We start from the raw sequence: 24,806 nt of genomic DNA on the forward strand, positions 1-24,806 counted from the left end.
CTTACAATGTATTATAAACATTTTGTCAGATATGATTAAGAATTGTAATAAGCATACTTAAAATTAATATGTTGTTCAGTTTTACTTGTTTGTACTTGTAAAAGAATACAATATTTAAAAGGCTGACCATGATCTGCTAATTACTATTACAATAGGATTTCAACATCATGTTATTTGAAGTGCATCTTGTGTTTAAATTGAAACAACACGCTTTAACAAAAATTACTAAACCTAATTGGTTCCAGAGCCATTGTGCGGCTGTGATTGGTTCGCCAACTGCACATGTGAGCTTTTGATTGGTTCTCTAACTGTACGTGGGAGCTTCTGTTTGACAGTATTATTGTTTGTGAAGGGGAATAGAAGTCTAGATTTAAACTGTTAAATTATAGAGTGATCTCTTCAGAGGACTTGGAGAAAAACACTTTATTTATATGGATTTTTTTATTTATTTTTTTTGTTGCGATTACAATGTGCAACAGTGAACAGTTTTGGTGAGTCGACTTTTATCTTTGGAGAGACATAAATCTCCCGGGTGAGTGATGAAATAATTTAGAATTTAAATCTTTTGGTGAACTATTACATTAAATAGAAAGATTAGTACCAGTATTATGTTTTTATTTTTCCCAGGCTTCTTCAAGCATGTATGGCTTGTGGCTTTTGGAACCTCATTACTTTGTAACTCTAGTTAAGATTAGTAAACATGGATGGAAAACTGTTAATCATTGGTTACTTTTATATAAATTATTTTTCCCTTTCACAGGCCCTGTGATAAAGGAGTTTTCAATGTCTAAAGGAGACTACAATGCCTGAATTGCAAGCCCTCAGTTGCAGAAAAAGCAAGCCGTGCTTAAAGAAGTGACCCTCCACTTGAAGATGAAGATGCAACATTTAAACTGGTGTTTCTTTGTTTAATTCAGCCATTTGCAAGTCAAGTCACCATTATTTATATAGCACTTTTAACAATGCAGATTGTGTAAAAGCAGCTTTACAGTATTAACAGGGAAATAGTGTGTCGAAATAGTCTTCTGTTCTCCTCTGGCCAGACAAAACCAGCAATTTAATTCTAGGCTGCAACAAAGTCAGATTGTGCAGAGGACTCATCTGGTTGCCGTGGTCTTGTCCCAATGGCCGTTTAGGTGACAAGGTCTTAGTAGGGTATCTGTCTCTGGGGCTCATCTAGTTGACATGGTCTCCACTGACATTCAGGGTTGTAGAGGTCATCTCTAGGTGCCGATTCAACCATTTGGAATGAGTTGCCGGCTTAAGTTTGAAAAAATGTCCTGCGCTGTTTTTCAGTATTCTGTTTTTCCAAAAGAAAACTGCACTTTGATGCTTATGTATTGAATGAGGTAATAGTCGTAATGTACTTTCCAATAATACAAGTACAACTGAAATGTTTATTATAATGTATTTTGGTCAAGATATTATATATGCTGCTGTACTGTTTTTAAATGTACACTAGGAATTTATTATAGTTTTCTAGGTTTCGAAGTATGTATACGTGTGTGTGTTTTAGCATTTAGATTTAGATTTTTGCACCTTTTATATAATTTTGAATATAAAAAAAATGCTTAATAATAAACTAATAGTGTAATGCTAATGCATTTCTAATGAGTTGAAATGATATTAAAATATTCTTGAAGCACATTAAAATAAAGTATTAAAAGTATGTTTTAAATTGTAAAGAAATACAGTTAAATTGCATTAAATGTACTTGAAGTAGTTCCATTTTAACACAATTTAATATATTAAAATATATTGCAAATAGCTTAAAATTGGCTTTAAACATTTATTGAAATACAGTTAATATACTTGAAGTTGTTGTTTTAAAATAATGCATTTAATATGCATTTAGTACAGTGTAATTTAAATATATTAAGTATGTCCAAAAAAGCACTATTTAAACATATTTCTTTTTCACCTGGGTGTTCATACTGAGATACCCTGCAAGAACCTGTGAAACCTTCATAAATCCACCAGACTTGCAGACAACATTAAACATCATAATTTACCTTAGGCTGAAATTCTACGGGACTTACTGTAAATAATTGAACACAAATTGGTTTGAACCTTATTTTGTTTAGAGGGCAGACCTGAGGCCAGGGTAGTAGAATGCAGGTGAGAAAACTTGAATATTTATTGTATGGGTTCCATTTTGTGGGATGCAGGGATGAATAGCATGTTTACCTTGCAGCCTTCACAGGCACTGACACCATAGTGGTACCCCGAGGACTTGTCCTGGCAGACGAAGCAGGGTTTGTAGACACGAGGAGGGGGTAGAGGCGATGGGGGACTGGGAACCAATTCCTCAGAACTGGTGCTCTGAGTCTCAATGGCTGTAGGGGCAAAAAAGAGACAAGAAACATAACTGATAATGATTGAGATTAGGGATGCACCGAATATTCGGCCACCGAAAATTTTCGGCCGGAAATGGCCCAAAAGTGCATTTTCGGTTTTCGGCCGAAAGACTTTTATCACCAAAACAACACGGCCGAAACAGCATGTTGACGCAAACAGAAACAGAAACAGAAACTTATCTGAAGCAACACGTCTGCGGAGTGGACGTATTTCAGTATATCTGAGAGAAAGACCTACGGATAGCGATTTGCAAAACTTGTAATGCCGAAATTTCAAGAGGGGGTGTGTCTGCAGTGGTGCGTGCAGCCAGTGATGAGAACAGAGATCGAGACAGATGTAGCTTTCAGTGAGTGAAAAACAATGGCTTTATGTTGGTGTTATGTCGCAATATTTTAAAGATATGTCTTTTCTATATACTGCATTTTTATAAATATTTATGTTTTAAACCATGGAGGTGAGCCAATGGATATCACACAAGCAACGTGAAAACTGCGCAATATGTGAAAGCGAAGGTAAAAACTGACAGTTCTTTCAGCATCTGATGTGCTTTCTCTCAGATACAATGAGAGACGATTATACTTCATATGCTGATATTAATTTAGCCCCCTAATATTTTTCTTGTTTCCCGAACATGGTGGGAAAAAAAAATAAAAAGAAACATATTTTGAGTAAGGTTTGTTTTTGAAAGTCGGTAATAAAGCTCTTAATTTTCATTGGTGACTGCAGTGTTATTAGGGGTTAAGAAAGTCTTAATTATGATTTCAGGTGGTCTTAAATGTGGGGACTGAAAGACAAGAATTGCGATGAAACTTCAAAAGTCTATCCATTGAATAAATATGAGCGCTGCACGTTTCAAAGTCATTTGCTGCACTGCTTGGTGTACCATCCTGACAGCGGAAGAGAAACACGTAGAGTTGGAAATGTGAACTGATGGATCCACAAAATAATGAGTTTTAAAAATTTCAACAATTTAAACAAAGGCTGTAAAATATATGTATGTTATTTAAGTAATATAATACTTGATTGATAATAATTGTTTAAATTAATATAATTGATTTATTCTTTATAACTTTAATATTAATGTATGCAATTGCAATGCCTTGATTTTAGTAATATTAGTACACAATCATAGTTATAAATTCAATGGTACTAATAATTGCCATAATTCTTTTGGTGTTTCGGTTTTCGGTTTTCGGCCTTGGTTTCCTCTTTTTCGGTTTTCGGTTTCGGCCAAGAATTTTCATTTCGGTGCATCCCTAATTGAGACGAAAACTCAAATCTGAGAAAACTGAATAATGTAAATGCTAAATGTAGGCATTAACAGTTGACTTAGATTTGACAAAAGCCTTGAGATCTGGTTTAAACTTGAAAGACTTTAGTCTAATAAACAGCTCTAGTCCAAGTAAAAACCTAGTGAGCAACATCCTAAGTGTTTTCTAAGAAAGCATGCTGACTAGATTAAACGTCCTAAGTGACTGATTTGGAATGATCTCACACTGATTTGGAATGATCTCATGATGAAACACTCACACTTGCCTTCAGGATACTTGCAATGCAGCCTCAGATTTTGTCCAAAATGAAGCATTATAGGATTACACAAAGGCACTTCCAAAACATAGGTACCATTAATGGAATTTTAAACTGGCTTCTTGTCTTTCTGTTTTCACCTTGTTCTGTCTACATTTCATCAGTTCAATCAGATAAATACCATTTCAAGCAGGCTATGTGTACTTCTTTTTCACAAGGTAGACACATAGGCTTCAAGTATCTTGAATTAACCACACACAAGCAGTCCACATAGTCATTATCAATGGATCAGCCGGCAGCGCCAGTAGTCATGTAATGTACTTCACTACACGCAGATCTGATGATCAGATTACAGCACTTCACCTCAGTCAAATAAATAAACTAATTTACTTGCTTCAATCCATCAGAAATGATATTTTTCCCCTGCATGTTTCTATCGAAATTCAAAATCCCTCAACAAATGAATTACGTAGGACACACTGCTCTTGAGCAATGAGCAAAGTCCTGTTACAGTATGTCTGTGTAACATGGGGTTTGGGATTTGTTTAGGGCCTCTGGAACTGCCCTTAGAGGGGGGATATGTAACATGGGGGTTAGGATTTGTTTTTGGGTTATGTTCATGTTTTCATGTCTTTTATTTTGTAAGTTGATTAATGCTGTTAGTGTCTTGCTTCCCTTACCCTCATGTCTTGCTGCTATTGGTTCTTGTTTCTCATTGGTTAGTTTGTGCCATGGAACATGGAACTTTTGCACTATTGACACTATTGTCATATTTAATACTATAAAGTTGCTTTGACACAACCCGTATTGTTAAATACGCTGTGTATATATAAATGTGATTGATTGATTGATTGATGTGACCTGCATTGTTTGCTATAAGTAGCCTTCAAGTTGCCTTTGTCTCTCGTTGTGTATTGAAGTTGTAACCTACTGTTGGTTACTGTCAAGTCTGTTTCTGCCAAGTCTGTTTCATGCTTAGTCAAGTATATCAAGTCAAGTCTTTGTTTATTGTTGGGATTTTGGATTTCACATCACTGTAAATAAAACTGCACTAGGGTGGAATTCCGTTTATAGCTGAAAATGGAATATAGCTAAAACATGTATCTCAATATTTTCCACCCTTTTGACAATATCTGTTACATATCTTACTATATATGTATTTGTTTTGAAATAGGTTTTCAATCAAAGATATTACTTAATTTGGATTTTTTTTCTGAAAACATGACAATATTTTTTACTCATCTAGAAAATACTTTTTAATTTAAGAAATTTTTGATATTTGGGCTGGAAACGAGACAAAAAAATCTAAGAACAATTTTTTTTGCAGTGAGGTTGCAACATTAAGCTGACCAAGAAAAAATGGGTTACAATATGCTAGAGAAACAATAACAGGTAAATTGGTAAGTATTGCTATTAAAACATTTTAATAAACACTTATATAAAAACACAAATAGCCCCCCTCATGACTGACAACGATTAATACATTTATAAGCAACAAAATCATTGCAAACACACTGTAATTATTTAACATATTGCCCAGCTGTAGCTGATGGCTATGTTTCTGAATTATTAAAGTTGGATTATAGGAAAAGATAGACTGATTTCAATCTGTCGCATCTTGATGGAATCATTGCAGCACATGGCTGATAGCCACAAATCAAACAGCAGGCATCTAAACAGCGCTCTGTCTCTATGATCCAAAGCAACAAGACTTGCTCAAATTGATTTTTTAACGCACTTCTGAGCACATCAGTTTAGTAAACAACATTACTGAGGACAAACGACTGTCTTGTTTGAGAGAGTAACAGGATAAAGAGACTATGCTTATTGTCAGTGGACGAGATTGATTCCTCAAGCAAAGTGTTGTGTAGTTGTGTTTGTGTGTGCAAAATAACAAGGGTACGCTGCTGAAGCTGAATTAGCCTCAGGCTTAAGATGGTTAATTTTCTGAGAGACCTTGACCAGGTACATCATGTTTACATTTGATTCAGCAGTTTTAAGAGTATGAAGATCTTTTAAATGTTGTTTATACTTGACGACCTGCAAAACAAAGAGATCTGTTTTCCCAAAGAAGAAATCTGCCTTTGGAGATAATAAAGTGTTTCATAAGCCTTTGTTTTAATATTTTATAAGTTTCAAACTGAAATAAACCTTTCAACAGCACTGAAGTTTAGGGACATCAACTGTTGCCAAGAATGGTCCTGATCCTCCAAATGAACCTCCACAGCAGATTTTGTCTGTCCAGGACTATTGTGTACACCAGTCCACCAAACTTACAGCCCATACTGATGTTACTTTAGTCATATTGTCTTGTTTTGCCACAGCTGCCTGCCCTTACAAAAAAACTTTATTTGTGTTTATTTAAGTGTGGTCTGTTTAGCTCTCTCTCCTCTCTCTTATATATATACACACACACACATATATATGGATTAAAGGGCTATTACTCAATTTCAAAGGTTATTAGTTGTAAATTTACCAAATTTCTATTATGTCATAGCTGTCTTTACTTAACACATGGGATGAAAGGTGCCCAATCAAACTGAGTGACTTTCTGAAGCAACATGATAACTTTTTCTAAGCCCAAGCCCCTTGTTATGAAAATTCAGAATACTGAAAAGCTCCATAAAAAACTTCATTCAAACTTAACTAGTTCCTTAATCTATCACAACACACCAGCCTTGAAAGTGCAGAAGATTTTCTGGGAATAATGACTTTTACATGACTTCAGAAAATTCTCCATTACACCAAATGTTTATACAATATATTGAATAATACATAAAGTAATTACTACTTTTCATACATAAAATATGTGACAATATATTTACTTATATATCATAATGTATGTAATTTTAAATTCAGTAATACCCTTTATAACATAATGTACAAGTGATATGTTATTGCATGTGTATAAACATATTTACTCATACAGTTTAATACACACACACACACACACACACACACACACACACACACACACACACACACACACACACACACATTTAAAATTTAATAAAAATATACTGTATTTATTTCATATAGTTAGTCAACAATAGCACAAGCACACCTGCATGTGCTGAGGTATTTAGCAAAGAGACTATCACTGTGCTGAAGATTATGCATCCATTACTTTTTAATTAAAGCAACTTGTAGTTGTCACGGTTGTTTGTGGAAGGAGGCACACAAAGACGAAATGTAATGACAAGTCTTAATAATATCCACAATAGGCAAATCCACACATGAAGAGCAAGAAAACACACACATACATAACCTTGCGATCGGAACCTTACACTTAACTGAAACCAACTTATAAAGACAGGATAATGATACACAGACAGGTGAAGGTGATTAACTAATAATGACTTGATAAGGACAGGAACAACCAAATATGGGCACAAGAGGGAGAAACCAACACAAACAGTCCAATGGGGGTGTGACATGTCGCCCCCCTTCCGGAAGGCGGAACCTCATGCTGTAGAAGAAGGAAGAGATGAATGGAGGGGACTTAGGAGGCAGACAAAGGAGTGGATGAGGGAAGGAAGTCTGTATAGGAGGAGGCTTTGGCGGAGGACGGATACCCGGGAGGAGGATGATTAACAGAGTCCTAGGAAGTGACGGAGGGAGGAGCCAAGGAGGAGACAGAAGGGTCCACGGTGGATTAGACGGAGGGAAGAGCCATGGAGGAGACAGAAGGGTCCAGGGCGGATCAGACGGAGGAAGGAGCCAGGGAGGAGACAAAAGGGACCCAGAGCAGAAGAAGCCAGACGAGACCCAGGCCACAGCCATAATGGCGGCCCATGGTGGAGCCAACGGAGAGAGGAGCCATGGTGGAGGATAGGCTGACAACTCCAGGGGGCCGACGGTTGGTTGCAGAGCAGGTGGTAATGGAACCCGAGGCAGAGACTGAGAGCCAATGAGCTGGCTCAGGCGACCGAGGCAAAGATCCGGAGGAGCTGGAGAGACAGAGGACTGAGGCAGAGCTGGAGGTAGGGAGGAGCCCAATGGAGCCAGTGGGATGGAGCGACGAGGCACAGTCTGAGGCAATGGAGGGTCGATGACCGACCAAGGTGGAGCCGGAAGGACGAGGGAGCACGGTGGAGCTGGTGGGCAGACAAGAGACGGTGGAGACGAGGGAGCTAGGAGCTGGGGTGGAGCCACTGGGTCGGAGGGCTGAGGTGGAGTCCAGGACTCAAATGCTGGAGGCGGAGATGAGGGATCCTCCAGCCATGATGCAGATGGAGACTGGCAGACCCGCAGCGATCCCACCGCACAGACGGTGGGCTAAGGGTGAGCCGAGGGGCTGTCAGGAGACAGCAGTGGTAGAACTGAGGCAGCAGGGATGAATTGAGGAAACAGGAGAGGGAGGGTGTGTGGGAAATCCAGGCAGGCAGGTAGTTCAAGGCAGGCAGATAGTTCAAAGGATGGTGGAAGAAAAAGGGGCCTGTCTGCATATATATCCTCATGGAAATCGATCAAGTCCTGTTCCACATAAAACAATCCCAGATCCAATCTCAGCTCACCCTCAGTGGCTGTGCAGTGGGTGGTGCTTTCCTCAGCACCCTCATGCCCAACTGAAACATCCACCTTCACGGACGATGTAGCCAGCACTCGCACCTGGTCGAACAGGATTGGCTCAGGCTCTGTAGTAATCCTCCACGCTGTTGCTCTCGTAGGCGATGGCTCTGTTGCATTGGGCGATGACTCTCCATCCGCGGTGGCCGATGGCTCTCCATCCACGATGGGCTCGGGCTCATGCTCCGCAAGCCGGGGTGGTGGTTGGCTGGGCTCTGGGTCATGATTGGGGCTGGTGTCATCTATGATGTCCACAGCCAGATGTGATCTGCAGGACAGCAGCACCCACTCGAAGAATGCGGCAAGGCTCTCACAAGGACTATCCCCAGACAGCTGTGCTCGTGTGGCGGTGTTCAGTCCAGGTTGGTAAAACTATCAGATGCAGCTGTCTGGGTAGTGTGTCAAGTTGGAGAGGGACATAAAGTCTTTGGTGTGGTCCTCGAGAGAGCGATCCCCCTGCTCCAGCAGGAGGACAAGGACAGCCGGGTCATTCATGATGGGGAAAAAAAAGAAAATAAAAGACTGAATGAAAACGGGAAAGAATAAATCGCAGGGTAACGCGTCGCTAAACTTTTTTTGGATGGTCCGATCTTCTGTCTCATCTTCTGTCACGGTCATGTGTAACCCACAATAGGTAAATCCAGACATGAAGGGCAGGAAAACACATATGTACATAACCTTGAGATCGGACAACAAACACTGAACTGAAATCAACTTATCAAGGGTAGATAATGAGACAGACAGGTGATACCGATTAACTAATAATCACACATGCCGAGGACAGGAACAGGAAAAAACAAATAAAGGCACAAGAGGGAAGAACTAACACAAACAGTCCAATGGAGGTGTGACACAAGCATGTGCTGAAGTATTTAGCAAAGAGACTATCACTATGCTGAAGATTATTACCTTTTACTTTTTAATTAAATAAACTTGTATTCTTAATATTGTTCACCCAGTCGTCAACCTATCCACAGGCTCTACTTTATATCACAACGGTAACCCTAAAACTCAGACATGTACTAGTAGAAACCCTTTTAAAATCCAAAATAATAGAACCAATAGTAATAAAACACATGAATTAAATTTAATGCTAAATTTTACTCTCCTCTACACTCTTAAAAATAAAGGTGCTTTAAAAGGTTCTTCAATGCCATAGAAGAACCATTTTTGGTTCCACAAAGAACCATTAAGAACCATCTCTTTCTTACCTTTTTAGAATCTGAAGAACCTTCTTTCTCTAAAAAGAACCTTTTGTGAAACAGGAAGGTTCTTCAGATGTTAAAGGTTCTTTATGGAACCATTTAGACAAAAAGGTTCTTCTATGGCATTGTGAAGCACCTTTACTTTTAAGAATGTAACACACAATACACAATAAAGCATACCCTTACAAAACAAAAATACAGTGATATATATATGTAAAGCTTTATAAAACTTTATATTACATTACATCTAATGTTATTTTTTGTCTTCATTTCTAGATATTTTAATATTTATCAATATATAGCCATACATGGTCAATGCATACATTGCAGTATTTTGACAAATATAAGCCCTAGTTTCCCATATATGGAAATGTATGTAATATATCACATTATATTTTGAGTATATTGCCATATGTTTTTGTTTTGTAAGGTCACTGCTCTAAATCCAGATGAACAGGACAGATAAATCCAGCTACAGTCTCCATTTAAGCACACATTGATTGTGTACAGCTGAAGTCTCTCTCTGAGTGCTTGATCTGGTCGTTTGGACAGACGAATGACTCTTATTGATCTCATATCTCACTCATGCACCTCCCAGTGATGCTCCTGTGAGGGAAGCCTGATTAAATTAATGAGGGCAGGCTGACATTTGTTTTCATTTGAGTCAAGACTATTAGTGCTGCGGCTTGTGGTAGAAAACAATGCTTTCCATCTGGAGAAGAGAGTCACTGGTAGAATCCATGTCAGTGCTTATTATCAATTTTAATCGTTAAAACTGATGTCATTTACTTAACATGTTGGGGACTGAGAGAGACTTTCTTAAAGGGTTAGTTTACCCAAAAATGAAAACCTGTAAGACATTCGTTCATCTTTAGAACACAAATTAAGGTATTTTTGATGAAATCTGAGATCTTTCTGACCCTCTATAGACAGCAAGGATCCTTATTAATTATAGCCATTTAATATAGCCATTTAACATTACAGTATAATCCAATGTGTCTCGCGACACCTAACTGGTCTCGCGAGAACATGACAATATCCTCGCAACATTTTGACATGTTTATGATTTGAAACAGGTGTTAAAGACATTCAAATCTAACATAATGATCATTATTTCTGTGTTACAGACATTTAAATAACAGAAGTCCTGGGAAAAAAGTTTATTGTCTACAGTAGCGATCAAAACTAAAGTATCTTAACTAGTGGTGGGCCGTTAACGGCGTTAACGTGCTGCGTTAACGTGAGACTCTTATCGGGCGTTAAAAAAAATATTGCCGTTAATCTATTCTCAAAGTTGGGTTGGGAGCTGGGTCTAAACTACGCAAGATATGATGACTTTCACCTTGATATTTTAGCGCGGATGATGTATACCTAGTCGAATTGCACTGTAGGGGGCGAGAACGAGTCTCCAACTTCTGTTAAATTACCACATCAAATGAGACGTGCAAAGTCTGCAAACATGGATGCAGTTATGAAGCCGCTTCAGGGCAGGTGCGTTGCTAGACCCTTTTTACTGGGGCACGCGCCCTAGTGAAAATCTGCTGTGCCCCAGTAAAATCTCAAGTTTGAGTTATGATTTACTTTGATAATCCCGAAATAAAGACATTAAACTATATGCAACAACTGAATTGACGCTTCTAAAAGCAATGCAGTTTAATCGAAGACTATGCACGCAGATAGGCTATTCTTTCCCGTGCGCGTCTGTGTAACGGCAACGCGCACGTCGTGCAGCCTTTTGCGCAGAAGTACTTGGTTACACAAGTTTGTATAGGTACTTATGTTGTAAATGCAATTGTCAAGCAGTTTGTGATGCATTTTGGAAACAGGAGATGAGCGCCTGATCTAATGCGCCACCTGGCCCGTTCTCGAAGACTTACTTTTAGTCATTATTTGGGTAGCACGCATATTCTGATTGCCTTCAGCAGAATTCAAATTAGCCATTTTAATCTAGATTAATCTAGATTAATTCCAAGATTTAATCTAGATTAATCTAAATTAAAAAAATTAATCTATGCCCACCCCTAATCTTAACACTTGTACGTATTGTAGTGCTTATCCTCTTCAGCCAGGAGGTGGCGACAACTGCCCGTTTAAAAAAAAAGTTTTTATCGTTGAATCATTTATTCAGAAGATTCCAATATTGAGACAAGTCTTTATTTACTGAGACACTCGTTCATCTTTTTAAATTTAGTTTAAATATATATTTTTAAAGGACTTAAGCAAGAATCACTAGTAAATTGTTCTTTATAATCTTTTTTTCTTCAGAATCGTGATCTCCAATTTATATAAAACATGTTTTTCAATTTATCCAGAATCATGCAGTTTATTACTGCACATAATTTATTAAAATAGAAGTTTAATTTCATAAATGCATCTACATTTTTTTTTTTTTTTTTTTTTTTGCAATTTGTGTTTTTCAGTTAAATAAAATACTATTTTCCCTATATATTTCATCACTGAGGATTTCTTTTAAAAAGTATAAAATCTTGTCTTGTCTCGTTCTCGTGAACCCAGTCTTGTGTCTTTTGGTATAAAACATCCCGAACATAAGAACATGAATGTACATCTATCACATTTATCCATCTTACAGGTATATGCAAACACAGAAAGGCCTCAGCCAAGGCTCAAACCAGGACCTTCCTGCTGTGAGACGAAAGGGTTACCCACTGAGCCTTACGGCAGCACATTTATAACAAAATCATAATTGTAACACTGTAGGCAAACAACCATTCTTCCATTATAACTCTGGGTTATTACACCAGAGAGAAGAAGAAAGATGACATCTGTAGAATATAAATAATCATTCTTACATTTCACTCATTACTGTTTATTTGAAATGCAATGCAGAGACGAGAGGTTCAGGCCACCTGCGGACACATGAGGCACATAAAGGCATTTCCATTTACTCTTTCTGGTGGCAGGCTGCATTCACCACATGAGGTGCAAAGGAACCTCTCTCCATTTTCTGGGCGATTAAATCTCATCGTAGTGGCCGGGCGACTTCCCGCATGCTAACGTACACGGAGCAGCCAACAGATGAGTAAAGGACAATGACAGACAGGCCAGAAAGAGGACAGCAGAAACGGTGAGAGAAAGTCTCATGGCTTGTCTCACTGAACTCTTATCCTCTGGCTGAACCCACCGCAGGGTCAAACAGGAAACTCTCACACCCATTCCAGACTATTCACTCAATGGGGGGAAAACAAACTGAAAACAGCACTGCTGATGCACACAGTCAACCCAGAGACAGGTTTGACTGGTCGACTGCCACGGAAAGAGAGAGAGAATGGAAATAACAATTCCGAAGGAATGCGCACAGGATACTATTGGAATTTCGACCAACCAATCCTAAAGGGATTTGCAAATGAATCCAAATGGGGATTACAGCATAATACAAAACAAAAACTTTCCAAAAAATCAGTTCAACCTTGAAAGGATTTCTGGTACAATTCTCAATAGAAGCAATAAAGTGCTTCTGCAGGACATCGAAAGGAATTTTAAAACTTAAAACTACAATAGTTAAAGCAAGTTATTATTTTAATACAATACTATTACTGTTGTACTAGTATACTTCTATTAGTATTGTCTGGAGTGCACATACGTTTTTTAGCCTGGTAATCATAACCTGGAGATTTGGTTTGGTCACACTACATATAGTGTGACCCATTAAATATTACTTAAAAAAAAATAATAATAATAGCGATAATAATATAATTGGGCTTTTTTTTTTTTTGGTTAAAAATAAATAAATAAATAATAGACAAAATAATAAAGTGTGGTGATACTATTATGTTTTAAAATAAAAAGGCAGTATTAAATAAAAAATATACACTACCGTTTAAAAGTTTGGGGTCAGTAAGACTTGTAATAGTCTTTAAAGAAGTCTCTTATGCTCATCAAGGCTGCATTTATTTGATTAAAAATACAGAAAAAAAACAGTAATATTGCAAAATGTTTTTAAAATATAAAATTATGTTTTTTATTTTAACATACTTTAAAATAGAATTTATTCCTGTGATGAAAAGCTGAATTTTTATCAGCTGTTACTCCAGACTTAAGTGTCACATGATCCTTCAGAAATCATTCTAATATGCTGATTTATTATTAGAATGATCAATGTTGGATAATATCAACAGTTGTGCTGACAAATATTTTTTGGAACCTGTGATTTTTTTTCAGGATTCTTTCATGAATAACAAGTTTAAAAAGTACAGTGTTTATTCAAAATATAAATATTTTATAACAATGTAAATTATTTATTATTAACTTTTAATAAACTTTTAATTATTAACTTAACACATCCTTGGTGAATAAAAGTATTAATTTCTTAAAAAAAAGAAAAAAGAAACAATAAAAATGTACTGACCCCAAACTTTTGAACGGTAGTGTATATATTTTAGAGTAAACCTAAAAATAAAATGATATTTACTTTTTAATGTGAATTTACAAGATTCAAGATTTTATTTTATTTTATTTTATTTTATATGCACTCCCGCCGGGTTTTACACTTCCGATTAAAGAGTGTTCAGTGAAGAGCGAATTGAACGGAAATACGTCAATTGGGCAAAAACTCCCATATATTGCAAAAAAGCTTTTACTCTCGCATTAGTTGGTTTTTCAGGCAATTCGAAAAAAGGAATATCTTGCAAAACAGAAATGGAAATGTTTTTTTTTTTCGCATTTACAGGTCACATTCGATTAAATATAGCCAAAATCCCACAAAAATCCGTTGCCATGACTTATCGTGAGAAAAAAATTTTTTCAGTTGCATAACAGTTTCCATGGGTTAATGGAAACGCAGTCATTTCGCAATACTTTTTAATCTTTTTAATGTATAAAATTTAGCCAAAGTTTTGCACAAATCTGTAATGGAAACGCACCTAGTGAATGAAATGTCACGTTTTTGCATTGTGCTTCGAAAACGGCAGCGAATAGCCTATTTATGCTTTCAGTTCAAACAGAAATCTTATACAGCATTACAGCTTGTCGATCTAAAATGGTAATTGTGCATTAACAGCTGCAAGCATGTCGGTATGCAAATGCATGCTCTGAACTTATTTACACAGTGCATTTTCTTATTTTGGTCACGCATGCGGACCTGCAGACCACTTATTGTACTAGTAATATAACATTATTATTTTAAGATTTATTAACTACCAATAAGAAGTAAAGTGTTATTCTTATACTTTTAAGTTATTTTATTTTCAATTTGCATGTATCAAAATCAGAAATTAGGCAAGGCTCAGGGTGGAAATGCCACTAAATATAATGTAGCAACATACATATTATTGTACGTAGTGAAAAAATTACAGCTTGCCAATAAACTTTAATTCCACATGAATCTGATGACAATTTATTAAAAATAAAACATGTACAATTAGCACCACAAGTGTCCCTGAATAAGTCTAGGAATGATCACAGTGTTTTTGTTAGTATATGAAATGCGCCTCTGTAATTATGTCTCTTTTGTTCTGTATACATACAAAAGCAAATGTTTCCATAGTGGTAACTCACCAAAGAGCATGAGCTACTTACAACTGAATGCAAAAAATAAACACAGTATGCCCCAAAAAAAAAAATGGAAAGAGAGAGCGAATGCGAGAGAGATAGGAACGAAAAGAGGAGCGATAGGCATTTCCTGTTGGCCCCTTAGAGAATGTTCCTAAAAGTCTGGAGTCTCTGAGGGCGAATAGTTATGTGATCATAGCTTAAACAATGTAGCTATGCCTCCAAATATATTTAGTGGCGTTTGTTCAACATTTGAAGTAATTAAAAGTAAAATACAGGTTTAGTGTGAGTTCCAATCTAATCCAGTGGCCCAAGAGTTCAAGGAAACAGTCTCATGCAGGTAAGAATGAATCAGCCTTTACCATTTAACACGTTTCCCCTCAAACACTAAAACAAAAGTCTATAGAACGTAAGTGTTTCTGTGACTGTCCACAGCACATGAATATGAATAAACCCAAGTAAAACATTGTTCTAACCCCAATTACAAAAGTGTGAAACTTTTCTCTTTCTGCAGTTAAAGTGGGGTTTAGAATTACAATAACCTGGGGTTAAGTGCAATGTGAAAAGCCCTTATGTCTAGTGTTGAAAATAAAGATGAAAACATTTAGAATGAAAACAATAAGAGCACTTATTTCAAAAATATATACATATTTGGACACTATTGCATGCTATTTATAATTAAATGACAATGTGGTGTAGTTTACATTTATATAAAATGCAATTAGTTTAACTTTAAAGAGCTTCTTAATAAATTCTGAATAAAACAATGTGCAATACACTGCAAAAAATGCTTTTCTTAGATTTTTGTCTCGTTTCCAGTCAAAATATCTAAAAAATTTTAAATCAAGAAGGAGTTCTAAACAAGTAAAAATTTTCTTGTTTTCAGAAAAAACAAGTCAAAATTAAGTGCGTTTTTGCTTGAAACAAGCAAAATAATCTGCCAATTGTGTAAGAAAAATAATCTTGTTTTCTGTTTGAAATAAGTTTTTCTTTTGCTTACCCCATTGGCAGATTATTTTGCTTGTTTCCAGCCAAAATATCTAAAAATTCTTGAATCTAGACGGATTTTCTAGACAATTAAAAATTATTTTCTTGTTTTCAGAAAAAAACAAGACAAAAAAATCTAAGTAAGAAAAGTTAAAAAAAAAAGCATTTTTTTTTTGCAGTGTGACATTTTCCTAACTCTTGTATATAAATATTAGTATTTAAAAAAACATTTTTTTTTAGACAGGGTGAACTGCCTAAAATCTAAAAATTGTGAAAAAAATGAATGTTGACTAGCACCTCAAATAAACACTTTTCTTTGTGCATACTTTCATTACAACTTACATTGTATAAATGTACATTTCTCTGGTTAAAGATGACTAAAGTAACGAAAAATACTTAAGGTTACTTGAAGGTTGCACCTTTCTTTAAGCAAGATGGATTTTTGATTTTTGGTTGCATCTCCTCTTTAGTTTTTATAATAAAAAATATCCAGTACCGTGCAATGTTTGTAGCACAGAAGGTGAGTTATATACCTATGTTTTATTACTTTTAAAGTTTGTTCAAATCACTAACCCTCAGTATGAGCAATCGTCTCATCCGCAATCATCTATACACTACATGCAGCTTCCCATTTCAAAGTAGTTTTAGAGCTTTTTTATTCCAGCCGTACAGGCGTCACATCACAGACGCACAAAATTAGTTTGCTGTGCACACTGTGCCAATGGCCTTTCAAGTCTGCCTGTGAAGCACTAAAGAGAGAGAAAGACAGAGAGAGAGAGAGCAAGCAGTGGTTGCAATTAGCACATATCACACTAGCGTAATGGAGGGAGGTGTATAAATATCTTGCTCTAATCTCTCCAAATGCCTCTTATGATGTTTTCACATGCTGAGGCTAAAGGGTACAAACATAGCTAGAAGCTCTGATGACAGACTAGTGGTCTGGGAATACTGTCGTTTGAGCTGAGCACAAATTTGTTGTGTTGAACTGCTTAAATTGGATAGGTTTCCCCCTGAAAAATCTATACCCCCATTATTTGATCTTATTGACAAATTTGGTAGTTTTTCTGGTTTTACAATAAATTGGGAAAAAAGCGAACTAATGCCCATTTCAGATGACCTAGATAAAGAATTTTTAGAAAAAGTTAAATTTAAAATAGCCAACAACTCCGTTAAATACTTGGGTATAATGATCACTAGAAAGCCTAATTTATTATTACAACTGAATTGGAAAAAAAAAGTAGACCAGCTTAAAAGTGATATTAGTTTTTGGAAGACACTCCCTATGTCCATGGTAGGTAGGATTAATGCTATAAAAATGGTTGTATTACCAAGATTTCTGTATGTTTTTCAAGCTATCCCTTTTTTTATTCCCCTAAGTTATTTTAAATATCTAGAATCAATAATAACTCAATTTATTTGGGGTAATAAGACTGCTAGGATTAATAAAAAACATTTAAATAAACCAAAGGATCTAGGAGGATTTGGTCTTCCCAATTTTAAATATTATTATTGGGCAGCTAATTTAAACACACTGGCATGGTGGAGAAAGACTTGTTTGGAGGAACAAAGAGACAAGCCAGAATGGTTAGCTATAGAGGACGCTTCTTGCAATATGACCTCATTACCAGCTCTACTTAACAGCCCTATAAAAATAGATACAAAAAATATCAAAGGTAATATAATTATTTCTAATTCAATTAAAATATGGAAACAAATTAAAGCACACTTGAAAATTCCAGATATGTATTTGGACTCTCCAATTTGCAATAATCATGCATTCCCTCCCGGATTAAATGATAATTTTTTTTCTAAATGGAAAGATAAGGGCATCTTAACAATCCAAGATCTTTACAAAGGAGGAACATTTAGCTCCTTTGAACAGCTAAAACAAATTTACAACCTTACTTCCTCAAACTTTTTTCGCTATCTGCAAGTTAGAGATTTTGTTAGAAAACATATTAAAGACTTCGAAACCGAGAGGTTGGAGCCTACATTAGACACAATTCTGAATTTACATCCTGGAATTACTGGTAATGTATCTAACCTATACAAGTTACTGTTGGGAAAGGTGGACAGCAGTACAGACAAAATAAGGCAGGACTGGGAAGATGAAATGGGTATTAGCATTAGTGATGACAGGTGGGATGAGTGCTTGAGTAATATACATTCATGTTCTGTAAACGCAAGACACCGTCTGATCCAATATAAGGTAATTCATAGGCTCCTTTATTCTAAATCAAAACTTCATAAAATATTTCCAACAATCTCTTCATGCTGTAATAAGTGCAATGTGTCAACAGGAACTTTGTTTCATTCTTTGTGGACATGCAGTAAATTACAACCACTCTGGCAAAATATATTTAAATTTCTCTCTGAAGTGTATTCAATGAATCTGGAACCTGATCCTATCATTGGACTTTTAGGAGCAGTGGACAGTTCTTGCAGCAAAACCCAAACACAAGCAATTCTATTCTGTATGTGTATTGCAAAAAAACTCATTTTACAAATGTGGAAATCTGATGCTGCTCCCACCTTTGAAATGTGGGCTAGAGAACTTGGAAATATGCTACACTTAGAAGAACTGAGATTCACACTAAGTGATAAACTGTCCATTTTTAAAAAGATTTGGGAACCATTCATATTATTACTATAAGACTATAAGAACAATCCCAGAACTGTCCCACACAGCAGTTCTTTTATTTTCTCACCTGCTATTAGGGTTGCAAAAAAGTAGAACATTTCCAGTAAATTTCTGAAACATTCCAGAATTTTTGGAAACTTTCCAAGATTTTTTTGGAATCTTCCATGGATTTTTGGAATGTTTCCAAAAATGTTTTCCAATGCCATAGAAGAACCTTTTTTGTCTAAATTGTTCCGTAAAGAACCTTTAACATCTGAAGAACCTTTCTGTTTACAAAAGGTTCTGTGTGGCGAAAGAAGGTTCTTCAGATTATAAAAAGTTAAGAAAGAGATGGTTCTTTAAAGAACTTTTAACTGAATGGTTATTTCTGGAACCAAAAATGGTTCTTCTAGGGCAGGGGTGCCCAATACGTCGATCGCGATCTACTGGTCGATCGCAGAGGTGGTGTTGGTAGATCGCACGGCATTAACAATTAGACGTCAAATTGAGTAGACGATCAGCCAATGTATTCTTCATTGCCGATTCTGAATTTTTCAAGCATGAGACGGAGCTATAGACAGCTATACAACTTACTATAGCCCACATACTAATAACAGCTTAGATATGTTATGTAGCCTAATTTGCGCGCATTGGGGAGTCGCTCTCTTAACGCGGGGTATTAAAATTTATTTTGAATGCGCGTGCACGTATTACTTTTGGTTTCGTTTAAACGGTCGCGCGAAACTCTCGGCGCGCTGAGCGTGCATTCTACAATACAAGAGATAACTTTAACAAAACCATTCGAAAGTGGGAGGACACCAACGGGATTTTGAAAAGCGTGTCCCCAGTGGAAATTACGCCCCTGCGTGAGTGGAACTCGGCAGCTGAGTTATCATCTGATGTGTGTATGCCGCGTTGGACAGTATACTGAGACGGAGGCGCCAGAATCGTATCTGACAAATTGTGCGCTGTATGAAGAAATATAGTTTATTTCTTCAAAAGCAGATTGTGGAGACCTTTTATTGTCCACAATCAAAAACCGTCATATCACACCCCCCAAATCTGGAACAGAGGTTGGGTGAGAGGAAAGAAAAACGTCCGGTTCCTAATTCAGCGCAGCGCAGTGTTTGTGTCAGGGAGTGATTGACGGCTAAAATCTTAAATATGCATTAAAGGAAATAATGTAAAGCTGAAGTTTAAATGTTATGTAATGTTGGAGAGAACGGCGAACCTGTCGCTGTATCAGCTTACAGCAGTCTGTGCAGTAGTTAGAACGTTTTGTAAAGAAATGAAACCAAGTTGCACCACAACAATTTCTCGCACTCGCACAAATGCTCCCAAATACAATTTGAGGTCGCGCAGATTAAATTTTGGGAGCATATGCGACCAAAACGGTCGCAATTTCGAGCCCTGAATGTGGGTTCATGTAGTTATGCAAGCTACACCATCATATAAAGAATTCTCAATATATTCATAAATGAATATATGTTTTGTATTTTTATAGTAGGTAGATCATTTTGACTTTGTCATTTTATAAGTAGCTCACAAGCCAAAAAAGTGTGGGCACCCCTGTTCTAGGGCATCGCTGTCAAGAACCTTTTAAAGCACCTTTATTTTTAAGAGTGTATTTGCTATATGTTATCATCACTTTTTAACATAATCACAAAAAAAAGAAGAAACATATATTTTTTTAGTTTACTAAAATTGTACTGTACATAGGAATCTGTATTTTTTGTCTAGTTGCACATGCACAGATTGTAACAAAACAAACATTGCTATCACAGCAATTTGCAAACAATGCAACGGACAAACAAATATTTTAGAAAATACCCCAGAATTGCTCAGTAATTCTATGAGGGTGGCAAAAAAATCCAACACATTCTTTATTGAGTGAAAAATGCTAAATGCAATTACAAACGTGCTAAATATATTGTAACATTGAATCGCAATGACAGGTTTTAAACTGCATGAATTGCATAAATAGTAGTATTAATCAGAAACAAAATATTTTAATATTGAATCTGCAATTTCCATAGTGAACAATGCACAAATGTTCATGCAATTATTTCAAAATATTTATACACGCATTTCAAGTAAAATATTTTTCATTACTGTGCATATCAAAATATACAATTGTACATTGTCAACCACTGAAAAATCCTTATCAGTTGACCACTGCTAGTAACAGTTATAACATGAAACACCTGTTAACTATTATGTATATATCATTATATGAATAATAATATTGATGTTATTACTGTACTTTACTGCTTCATGCTTTTAACTGTCAATAACTTAAGTATTATTCCAAACACAGCCAATAATCTCCACTAGATCTTTGTGAAGATTTTTTTTTTCTAATTTTAGGCACTGAATATCATGTAGATAGAGGTAGATGTTATTTTCTATTTCTCATGACTGCAAAATACGATCAGAGAAGGCAGCTTTTTTTAGAAAACTCACATTTTCCATGTACCATGAAGGTTTTCATTATCCAAAATGAATTAAAATAACTCAACTGTCCCTTTTGAAGTAAGACTAAGAATTAAAAGGATTTTAATTTAAACATAAATTATATTACCAAAAACAAAAAACAAAAAAAAAAACTCATCCTCATTATCTTCGTACCAATTCATTCTCGTTCTCAATTCATTGCACCACAGATGAACACAAGCTGTTTTATCAGAGCAATTTACCAATACACGCTAATGATGATCATTTTCTAATTCACTGAGATGCGAATAAACACATTTAGGTTGTGATTACTAAAGAATCTGTTGGCCTATAGGAAATATTTTAATTACTCGTAGCTGCCGAACCAAAGAACACAATACATAAGACATAATGATGTGTGAAAATGATGCCAATTTCCACTGATACTGTAGTACAGATTTTGTTTTATTTAACTGCGCTTTAACATCAGGCAAGATCAAGCAGGTCTGAGGAAAGTTTCTGAGAGAGCTCAGGAAGACTCTATAATGCGAGTCAAACAGTAAATCAAATGTTATTCAGTCACATTGAGTGAATGGATTGTGGTAATCGCTTCAGTACAGCATGAACACAGGCATCTCAGGGAGCTTGAGTGGGCTGTTGACACCGTCAGACGGCTGCCGTCCGATAAGGGCCACTTTGCTTTGATTTGTGTCCACTGAGCAAATATGGCCGGGGAAATGACAGTGAGTGTGCACTCAGTGCTATCTTCATGAGGGTCATTAGGACGTAAAAATAAATAATGCTTTTGACGGTAAAGGACCAAACAGACATTTGGATGACTTGGAGGAGGACACGCTCGCAGAATAAATGAGCGCTCAAAACTAAAAAAAGCAAGTTAGTTGTGTTTAAAAAGTCGGTTTTAAAGGCTTTTACTCTGTATATCTGTATCTGTGTGTATGTGTGTGTGTGTGTGTGCGGGTTGGGGCCGGTGGGTGTCAAAGTCATGACTGTTTACAGAGCACATTCCTAAAGCTGCTGCACCAACCATAAATCATGAAGAGGAAACGGGTTCCACACCGAGCAGATATGCAGGACTTGTTACAGAACCCAAACTCGGAGAAAGTTTTATGTCATGTGCACGTTTAACATAATGACATTCTGCCATAAATAATACCTTATATTTGATTGTTTATTAGCCTATCACTGATCACACTAACTAATCACTAAAACTAAACAATAACATGTAATAACAAACTACTTCACTTACAGAAACGTAAAAAAAATACCACAGAAACTCCTATGGCAGTCTAATTGCAATACCATGGTACTTTTATAAACACTATACTCGTGAATGATGACCATATTAACATACCATGGTATAGGTACCTCATATAATTTAATTTTACTTACATGTAATAGCACAGCTAGATTCACCTACATTATTAATTTGTCCTGTTCTCAGTAATGCATAGTGTACTGTAATTTAGCATTGTATCATAATTTGTATCATTGTAAACAGAGCAGAAAGTACCTTGATATTACCATGGTACAATTATGGTATCAGATGGCAATATCATGATAGGCTATACTTACTACATGCTATTGGATACACTTATTGAATGATTACCATACTTTAAAGAATTCCAAAAACATCACATTAACATCAAGTGTTCAACAAAATATGGTATTACTATGGTATGGGTGATTGTATCAGATACCACTGAACTACATTTTTGCTACTGTTAATATGAATCATTTATTAAAATGAATAATTGCACATGGGAAATAAATGCTGATTTATCATGCACATGAAAAAAATGAGAATAAGGGAATAAAAGTATAGACCTACAGTGTTTGGTGCGTCGGTGCTGCCAGCTGAAGCACGCTTTGAGCGCTTTCTCCTGTAACATACATGACGAGGAACTGGACGAGTAAAACTCCAGCATGTGTCCCGATAACACATCCATACAGTCAAACATCATGCACTTTATTTCACTGAAGAATAAAAGAATAAAATGTGAATCTGGTTGTCCTTCATTTGTTCACAGAAACTCCATCAAACTCTCACTGTGGTTTGGCACGCGCGAATCTTTCTCTGTTTCCACACAGTCACCAGACATCATACGATCCATCCCGATAATCACCAGCGGTTTTCCTGCTTTTTTCAGAGTGAAAATGATCGCTAAACGGATACAAATACGGTTCCGCTCGGTGTTGTGTCCCGTTCCGGATAGCGACAGCGGTTCTCTATATTGAGGGATGATTTTATAAATACATCGCGTTTAAACGCGCAATGACGGATTTCGGCTCCTGCCTGCGTGCAGCTCATTTCCTACTAGTTCATTCCGACACAATGAAAGATTGAGTTGCCTAATATATGCGAGTGAACTTTCTGTGAACCCTTCCGAGGCTGCTAACCTTCAAATGACCCACACCAGTGTGACATCACCAGCATTCACATACGCACACACACGCGCGCGCGCGCACACACACACACACACACACACACACACACACACACACACACACACACACACACACACACACACACACACACACACACACACACACACACACACACACACACCAGCAGCTCCGCAAAGTAGGAGAGGCTGAGAACAAAAACACAGCTCAACACAGCTTTTCCCTCGAAAGAATATTCCCTACACATTAATTTTTCCCTGAGTTACAACTTCCCTGCAGTTGAGCTAAGAATACATAAAAAAGTTAAAACAGCAGTAGTCTACCAACTTATTATGGAAATAATATTATTTGAAAGAATATACCAAAAAAAGCCTAATTAATATGGAAGTGCAATAATATCCTTTAAAATAATATGCATAGTGCAGTCTGAATGTAATGCAACCAGACATTTAATTGCATGTTAATTACACGGAACTATTATATATTATATTATTGCATTTTGACCCACTTAAGTAGGACCTGAGTTTATCTACTGCTTTATTCTTTAAAAGATCTAAAAAGTGTACTGCCGAATATACTGAGTATAAATAAGTATAAATATGTTAATGCCATTACTATTGAAACTTATATTTGTGCATACATCTTTGCAAGTTGCAGTTAAATATAATAGTTAAATATTATCGCATTTGAACTTTAAATTAACTTTAAATATGAAATAAAACAACAGTTATGAAGTATGTTAGTCAATGCATCAAAATAAGTGAAGTTTATCATGGCAAAAGCTTAAGTAAAACCTTTAATGTAATATTATCACAAAAGTGCACTTAAAAGTTTTGAGAAGTTTAATGGAAGGGCACTTTAAGCACAATGCTTCAGTAGTGTAGAGAAAAGTAAAGCTAAAAAGAAAATAACAGACCAATAGAAAAGAGAAAGAATATATTAGAATGAAGAGCAAAGTAGAGCAAAAAGTACAAAGATGTAAGGAAGGGTAGAAAATAATTGAAAAATGGAAGTACACTAGCCCACAAAAGCAGTAAACATTGTAAATGGATTATTTATTTATAATAATTTATATAATTATAGCATTTCCGCAGAGTCTATGTTAGTTAAGCTTAACTTCTGTCCCAGTTCAAATAAAACCTGATTATGGTCACTCAATGTAAAAAATGAGCCTT

The 24,806-nt window shown here is 36.2% G+C and overlaps 1 protein-coding gene across 1 annotated transcript in view; it reads right to left on the reverse strand.

The window, feature by feature from the left end:
- Positions 1 to 24,806, reverse strand: part of LOC141289315 (retinoic acid receptor beta-like) — a 169,158-nt gene that overhangs the window by 108,257 nt on the left and 36,095 nt on the right. The window contains exon 2 of the mRNA XM_073821436.1: positions 2,188 to 2,336. Coding sequence (XP_073677537.1) covers positions 2,188 to 2,336 — 149 coding nt within the window. The remainder of the gene's footprint in view (positions 1 to 2,187; positions 2,337 to 24,806) is intronic.

This window comes from Garra rufa, chromosome 17, assembly GCF_049309525.1.
Source record: "Garra rufa chromosome 17, GarRuf1.0, whole genome shotgun sequence".
NCBI lineage: Eukaryota > Metazoa > Chordata > Actinopteri > Cypriniformes > Cyprinidae > Garra > Garra rufa.